Raw genomic sequence first — 8723 nt, forward strand, 5'->3', positions numbered from 1 at the left:
CTAACCATTCTACTTCCTGGTTATCTGCGCATCATGTGTTCGGCCTTCTACCCATCTGACCTCTGACTCAAAATGTTTTCAGCTACAAAACACAGCAGACGCCAACTGCCAATTTACAGGCTATGCGAGACACTAAGTAACATGCACACCACACCAAAAGGACGGCATCAGCAAAATCCCACAAAGAAACCTTACTGGATAAACTGTTCCCTTCAACAAAAATTGCAGGGGGGCAGAAAAAGAGAGAGAGATGAAAGGGGAACCTGTAGTTTAAAAAAAGACTCTATGCTTCAAAGGATACCATCCAGAAAGTAAAAAAAACCACCCACAGACTGAGAGGGAAAAAAAATTGTAAGGGTCTCTGATAAAAGACTAGTATCCAGAAACTATATAGAATTCTTACAGCTCAATAATAAAAACAACCAAACATTTTTTTAATTGGAGAAAGAACCTGAAACAGACATCTCTCCAGAGAAAAAACACAAATGGCCATAAGCACGTGAAAAGATGCTCAATGTCATTACACATTAGGGAAATGCAAATCAAAACCACAAAAAGACACCACCTCACACTCACTAGAAGGGCTACTATCAAAAGGTCCATGGGCAAGGACATGAAGAAACTAGAACCTTCATGTAGTGCTGGTGAGAATGGAAGATGGTGCAGCTGCTTTGGAAAACAGTCTGACAGTTCCTCAAATGCACCCGGCAGCTCGCCTCTTAGATAACGACCCAAGGGAAATGAAAACATGTGTCCCCACAAAAGCTAGTCCGTGACTGTTTCCAGCAGCTTACTCATTAACAGCCAAAAAGCAGAAACGAGTCAAATGCCCATCCAATGTTGAATGGATAAACAAAACGTGGAACACCCACACGGTGGAATATTATTCAGTAGCCAAAAGGAGGGAAGTACAGAAACATGGACAACACGACGAATCTTAAAAACATGACACTGCATGAAGAGAGTCAGACACAAAGGACCACATATTGCAGGATTAGACTTATGTGATCGGTCCAGACGAGGCAGATCCACAGAGAGACAAAGTAGATTAGTGGTTGCCTGGGGCTGAGGGAATGAAGAACAGCTGTTAATGGATCAGGGGTTTCTTTTTGGAGTAATGAAAATATTCTAAAATGTATTATGGTGATGGCGCAATTCTGCAAATATGCAAAACAGTTTAAAAAATAAAAATTAAACTTGAAAAGAGAGGCTACAAAAAAAATTAAAGGACTAACCAGTTTGCATTGTTTCAACCTTAGACACTGAGCTGTAAAAAATACACTATAAAATTATAAAGCAACCATGGAAATCTGAACAATGAGTACCTCCTATTAATGAACTACTAATCTTTTATAGGTACAATAATGGAATTGAGCTGTTTTTAAAAAAGGAGTCCCTACATTTTAAAGATATATATTTTTTAAACTGTACAGATGAAATGATGTAGTGTCTGGGATTTGTTTCAAAATAAACTGGGGAGAAAGGTAGGAGGAAGACGTGGGGAAAGTGGTCATGAGTTGGTAATTAATTGTTCCTTAGACTGTTCTGTACTAAAAAAAAAAACAGAAGAGGGGAAATATTTCCATGTCACGTTATTTTATGTGCCAATTATTAATCCTATAGGTGGAAAACCCCATTTCAACTGTATTCTCAAGGAACAAGTGAAAATACCTTGGACTTCCCCTTCCATCCTCAGCAACCACTTTTCCCCTCAGTTACCATCTTTCCAAGATCCTCAGTGTTATATCCTTAAAAAGCCATTTGTTGGCTTCCATCTGTAATTTATTCAACCTTGGACCTAACAGGTTTTCTTAATTTAAAACAATTTTACGGCCACACCCATGGCATATGGAAGTTCCCAGGCCAGGGACTGAATCCAAGCTGCAGCTGTGACCTACATAGCAGCTGTGGCGATGCCAGCACCTTTAACCCGCTGCACCAGGATGGGGATTGAACTCGCATCTCTGCAGAGACCCAAGCCACTGCAGCCAGATTCTCACCGCACAGCACCACAGCAAGAACTCCTGATTAAATTTTAAAATTTCCAGAGTTCCCATTACGGCTCAGTGGTAACAAACCCAACTAGTATGCACAAGGATTCAGGTTTGACCCCTGGCCTCACTTAGTGGGTTAAGAATCCAGCACTGCCATGAGCTGTGGTATGGTTTGCAGATGTCACTCAGAACCCCAGTTGCTGTGGCTGTGGCATAGGCCAGCCACTGCAGCTCCAGTTCGATCCCCAGCCTGGGGATTTCCATATGCAGCTTGTGTGGCCCTAAAAAAGCAAAAAAAAAAAAAAAAAATTAAAACTTCCTTAGCTTTGATTTTTGATATTAGCTTGCTCCTTGAAGGATACATTGTAGGTTTCCCTTGGCTTGTCAATTTCAGGGACTCCTGCCATGAAGGCTGCAGAGAAAAACCTCCACAACTGTGAGCTTGAGGCACAGAGGCCTTGGTCCCGTTGAAAGGAAGAGATTTTCTTTTTGTTGTTCTTCTCTAAAAGGAGGTCTTAGGCCAGCCACAGCCCTTGTCCCAGAGCTGGGCCAGAAAACAACCCCACTTGTTACAGAAACAACAGCAACTCCAAGCTCCTGACTACACGTCTTTGTCACAGGCACAGAACCAATCCCTTTGCCTGAGTAATGTTACTTGGTCATTTCAACACACCTAAGAGAAAGGTACTATTATTTATCCCCATTTTGTTGAGACTTCCAGAATGGTCGAGTAACTTGCTCTAAATCACACAGCTATAAGTGGCAGAGTGCGGATGTGAACCCAAGCTGTCTGCCCCCAGGGTCTGCACCTATCCTAGGCCATATTACCTCCTGGGTTGAAACCAGCTCATCACATCTCTGCTGTGGTATCACTAACGAAAGGAGCAGAAACTCTAATTAGGCCAAAAATCAGCTGACAACAGACGCTGGACCATCTCCCAGGAAAAATCCCCCTCCCCAGCTCCCTCATTAGGACTATCAATTTCACAAATCCAGCTCTTGACCAGCAAAACCAAAGGCACCCAACGCATGGGAAATGATCCACAGAGATAACTTAAAAGTTAAAGAGAGACACATGGCCTTCGCCTTGCCCCTCCTTGACCTCCAGAAATGCCTGGATGCAAGTCCAGGGCAGCAAGGCTGCCTGCAGGGATTCTTTAAAGGCGACTCCACAGTGAGGGGAAAACAGGCAGAAGGAGGGTAGGCGGGTCCTCCTAAGTAAATCCAGATCCCAGTCAGGGCAGCTGGGAGGCTTCCCTGAGTCACTGCCATCTCCACATACAACACTCAGGAATGACTTAGCACCAAAACACCAACAGATCTCACGAGTGGAAAGGGCTGAGAACACACATCCAAGTGTAGGGACTAAACTTCAGAAACCCTGGGGACAGGTGGTCCACACGTACCTCCCAGGCTCCCACCCAAACCACCCCTATGTCCCTGGTGGGAGGGAGAGGGTTGGACTGGGAGGAGCAGAAGAATGGTCCCCAGATGGACTCAGCATTGGCCAAGAGGGAAAGAGCTGCAGGGCGGGACAAGGAAGACCTCAAATGAGCCAGGAAAAGCAATGGAAGGAGCTGGAGTATGAAAAAATAACCAAAATACAAAAGCAAGGACCAGAGAGGGAAAAGGAGAACCTGGAAACAACGAGTGACTGGATCGGCAAAGCACGGCAGGGAGAAGAGGAGAGGGAACACGAGGGACAGGAAGACAAAGAGGCAGGAGAACTCCGAATCCCCTGGGAACCGAGAGCTAGGGGGACAGGGGGTTCAGGGGGCAGCAAGCCAGGACTGAGAGGCCACTCTCTGCCTATGTGGGGGCTGGAACGACTGGGGACAGGGGCCTGGGTAGTGGCAATGACTGGGGAGCAGGGAGACTGGACACTGGAACTGGGGCTCAGTGGGTCTAGGAGTTAGGAGGGACTGAGACAAGGGAGGTCTGAGAACTGGGGTCTGGGAACTGGGCAAGGGGGTCGGAGGACCGGGAGGACTGGAAGGGACTGGGGATTTGGGGGACAGGTGTCCAGGAGCTGGCTGTACGTGGTGGGCAGGAGTCAAGGGACTAGCAGTGCCTGGACCCGCCCGGGACGCCAGAAAAGTGCAGGTGACCAGGGGCCAGGAACTGGGCGTACATGGGGTCCGGAAAGTGGGAGCGATGGGACGGGGTCCGCGAGCGAGCGGGACGCGGGGACTTGGGGGTCGGAGTGTGCAGCTGGAGCGCCGGGAGCCGGGGCGGCCGGGGCGGGTGACAGCGGCCAGGCCGCCACTCACCACTCATGGTTCCGCTCCCCGGACCGGTGCCCGCGGTGCCGCCGCAAGTGCCGCCGCCAGTGCCGCCACTGCCGCCGCAGCGCTCCAGACAGGCCAGGAGACAGCGCGCCCCGCCCCGTTCGCCGCCCCGCCCCGGAAGTGGAGCGCGGCCGCCGCGGCCCCGCCCCGCGACCCGGAACGTAAACACCGGCGCCCGCCCGGGCGGCAGGGTCTAGGCGGTAAGGGCTGTGGAGGTAGCTGGGCTCTTCCGGGCAGATCGGAGACCTAGGCAGGGACGCCCCGCGATCCGGGGTGCGGCAGGGACCGGACGGGCGCCTCTCCGCCATCCTGGGCTTACTGTCTGTGGGGGAGCCAGACATTGAACACGGCCATGAGAAGTGAGGCAACAGAGTTCCACTGAGCGCTAGGAGCGGAAAGGGGAGATTGAAAAGAAGGGATGGGCCAAAGCGTGGGGACGGGGAGATGAGCAGTCCTAGAGGACCTCTCTATGGCGACCACTTGAGAGACCTGGATGGTAAGAAGGAGATGGCCTGGGAAGATCCGCAAGAAGCGTGTTCCAGAAGCAACCTCCTGCCTCAGGAAGTTGACTGGATTTAGAGGGTGAGTGAGAAAAGGGGCGTGCGAAGAGGAGGTTGAGTGAAGGGCCTTGCAGGCCATGGAGAAGGGGTTGAACTTTTCTGTCCTAACTCTGAGGTGATAGGGGAATGGGAAATCATTGCAAGAATTTAAGCAAAGGAGTGACACAAGCTGAATTAGGTTTTAAGACGATTCCTCTTCCTGAGCTGAAAATGAATAGTAGCGGGTCTGGGTGAAGGAGCAGGTGGTTAGGGGCCGTTGCAGCTGTCCTACAAGAGATACTAGTGCCTGGGGCTGGGGTGGTGGGGCAGTGGAGTGAACGTGGATGGGTGGAAGGATCGAGTTTGAACACGTGTTCACAATAGTCTTAATAAACCCAGGTTCCTGCCCCATTTTACAGATAAGGGAAAGAAAATTCAGAAAGGTTAAAGGAGCATTTTTCCAACTTGTTTTGCACACAACCCAGAGTAAAAGAAAATGCATTTTACACCACAAGCCAGTACACAAATGCCCACACTTAAGATGTTTTAACATTTCTATAGGCAATGTAGTCTCTTCAATTTTTCTTTTTAACAGTGCTGACAGAGACAGTGGATCCACTTCTAAGTCTTGATCCACAAAACACTGACTTGAGGCCCCACTGGGAAATGAAGCCAAATTCCAGCCCAGTTCACAGCCTTATGGTCTTCCTACTACATTGTGTCTCAACTGGTAATCTCTGCCTCCTGAGAATTTACCTTTTGGACTCAGCAGAGGTCAATAGATTTTTGGCAAAGGATGCTCTGCAACATTATTTATGATAGAAAAAAAAGTGAAAGTACCAAAGCCTGGTTATAGAAGAATAGCTTAGCAAATCATGGCCCACCTCACAAAGAATCTCTTGCAGTAGCTGGAAAGGCTGATTATAAAGATTATGGACTACTATGTAGCACAGAGAACTATATCCAATATCCTGTGATAAACCATAGAAAAATATGAAAAAATGTAAACATATATACAGCTGAATCACTGCTGTGCAGAAGAAATTAACACATTGTAAATCATCTCTACTACAATAAAATAAATCTTTAAACAAAGATTATGGAAAGGCCAATGATAATACAGTAAGTAAAAAAGGCCCCATGTGGAATTCCCATCATGGCGCAGTGGTAAATGAATCTGACTAGTAACCATTGAGGTTGCAGGTTCCATCCCTGGCCTCGCTCAGTGGGTTAAGGATCCAGTGTTGCTGTGAGCTGTGGTGTAGGCCAGCAGCTAAAGCTCCAATTTGACCCCTAGCCTGAGTACCTCCATATGCCACAGGTGCGGCCCTAAAAAGCAAAACAAAACAAAAAAAAAAAGCCCCATGCAAAATGGTCTGTACACCACAATTACAGTTGTGTCAAAATACAGCCATGTGTAGGGACTCTGAGAGAATATAAAAATGAAACCAACTGTGTGGTTGGTGAGGTTGTTTTTCCCATTTTCAAAATTGTCCTTTACAATTGTTGCTAATTTGTTAATCTAAAGAGTCAGTGTTTCTGGGAGTTCCCGTCGTGGCGCAGTGGTTAACAAATCCGACTAGGAACCATGAGGTTGTGGGTTCGATCCCTGGCCTTGCTCAGTGGGTTAAGGATCCGGCGTTGCCATGAGCTGTGGTGTAGGTCGCAGACTTGGCTCGGATCCCACGTTGCTATGGCTCTGGCGTAGCCCGGCAGCTACAGCTCTGATGAGACCCCTAGCCTGGGAACCTCCATATGCCGCAGGAGCAGCCCAAGAAATGGCAAAAAGACAAAAAAAAAAAAGAGTCAGTGTTTCTGAATCCTCCCTCTCCCTGATTGCCCCCTAGAAAGCCTAGTTTAGGGTCTGTCTGCCTCTGTAACCTTTGGTGAGGCATCACACGCCTGCTTCATGGAGTTGTCACGAGGGTTTGTGTCACACCTTCTTGTAGTGCCCTGTACCGGTTCTTCATGGTACTTGAGACGAGTGAGTTCGGAGACTGTAGCATGTGCCTTACATTCTCTACCACCCACTCAAAGTATTGTAATTCCTTCTTCCTGAGATTGAGCCTGGTACTGGAGGACCAGGTCAGAAACCTAATGTCAGCAGCTATTCTGGGCTTTTGAAAAATAGAAACTCACTGAGTGTCTAAGGTGAGAAGGAAGAAGGCTTGTGAGAAGCTAGGAGCAATATTCCTAGGCCATATCATAGAAAAAGGGTGCACCTATCCTCGGAGACTAGACCTCAAAGGGAAGGACTAATAAATAATGTGATGGTGTTCTTCCCACCATGGCTCAGTGGAAAGGAATCTGACTAGAATCCAGGAGGATGCAGATTCGATCCCTGGCCTCACTAAGTGGGTTAAGGGTCCAGCATTGCCCTGAGCTGTGTGTAAGTCACAGACGCGGCTGGGATCTCGCCTTGCTGTGGCTGTGGTATAGGCCAGCGACTATAGCTCTGATTTGACTCCTCGTCTGGGAACCTCCATATGCCAAGGGTGTGGCCCTAAAAAGACCAAAAAAAAAAAAAAATTGTGATGGCAATGTAACTAACACAAAGTACTTTTATGGGGAAAATATCTATTTATACAAATGTGTGTGTGTGTGTGTGTGTGTGTGTGTGTGTGTGTGTGTGTGTTTTCATTTAACCCTTAAAACAATATTATAAGTAGATACTGTTATTATGCCCATTTTACAGATGGGAAAACAGGCATTGGGTGGTTAAGTAACTTTCTCAAGTTTCCCAATGTCTACGACTTCCTAGTAACAGACCCAGGATTCAAACTCTAAGAGCCAGTGCCTTAATCACTATACTCTGTTGTCACCTATGGCCCTCAAGGGCCTGGAAGGGACCCCACCTGGGGTTCAAAGTTCCCACCAAGTTTCCACATATCCCTAACCTGACACAAAAGCCACAAAGACCCAAGACCTTGAAGGTCTATGCTGTGATGCCAGTGGGCATCTTACCTATGATCAGAGGGAGCAGATTACCAGTCAAGAAAGGAAACCAAAAGAAAAAAAAAAAAAAAAAAAGGCAAATTACCAGCCCTTCCATAACAGCCCAGGATTTTTGCACAACCCCAGGAAGGGAACCCTCCCCCAGTAATGACTAAAATTGGAGCCCAAAGAGATGGGAAACTCAGAAATGGAAATAAATTGATGTGAAAAGAAAAAAAGGAATAGAGCAGAATGTCTGGGTTTAAATCTGGTTCTGCCATTCGCTGGCCTTGATCTGACTCAGTTCTGTTATCATCTGTAGCACGGAGCTAATAACCGCCCCCCTAACTTGTGGTTTGTTGTATGTGGTAAATGACTGCATACAGATAAAGCATTTGGAACAATCCCTGGCTGTTAGGAAGCCAGATAAGTGCATTAGGTCATAATAATGACACTTAATACACCTTTATCACAATTTGCAACTACACATGTACTACTGATTATAATGATGCTTGATGCCTTCATTAAGCTGGACGCTCACAAGGTCAGGAACCGGCCATGCACTGTACACAGAAAATGAGTGTGGCCGGCGACTTCCTGCTATAAGGCAGTCTGTTAACCATCCAGCTTATCTCTGTGGAACCTCCGGTTCCATCCCGGCCCCTGGGCAGTGGGTGAAGAAACTGGCATTGCCACAGCAGTGGCTCAGATTCGATCCCTGGCCAGGGAACTTCCATTTGCCATGAGGGTGGCTGAAAAAGAAAAAAAAAAAAAAAAAGGAATTAGTGTGACTGACTCTAGGTTCTCCTCCATACAGAATGCGCGGAGGATAACCTCGCTTCCCTTTCCCACTAAAGAGAGAAAGCCAGTCTCTCCTGAAATGTGTGTGTGTGTGTGTGTGTGTGTGTAGAAGAGAAGTGATGTCGGCATAGAAATGGGTGACGATGGGATCTACGCATTGAGGTGCC

General features: G+C 47.4%; 1 protein-coding gene across 3 annotated transcripts in view; it reads right to left on the reverse strand.

Annotated features, from left to right (window-relative positions):
• The window catches only part of SNX29 (sorting nexin 29), a 548246-nt gene extending 543872 nt beyond the window's left edge, over positions 1–4374 (reverse strand). For all 3 annotated transcript variants that reach the window (XR_014840773.1, XM_021088060.2, XM_021088055.2), the window contains exon 1: positions 4265–4374. Coding sequence is in view for 1 of the 3 variants with exons in the window: in XM_021088055.2 (XP_020943714.2) it covers positions 4265–4271 (7 nt within the window). In the remaining 2 variants the exon portion in view is untranslated. The remainder of the gene's footprint in view (positions 1–4264) is intronic.
• Positions 4375–8723: the final 4349 nt, after the last annotated feature.

Source organism: Sus scrofa, chromosome 3 (genome assembly GCF_054392235.1).
Source record: "Sus scrofa isolate SSC_HxYL_T2T_F1_AM1 chromosome 3, Sscrofa_HxYL_maternal_Yorkshire_Landrace_v2.0, whole genome shotgun sequence".
NCBI classification, from domain to species: domain Eukaryota; kingdom Metazoa; phylum Chordata; class Mammalia; order Artiodactyla; family Suidae; genus Sus; species Sus scrofa.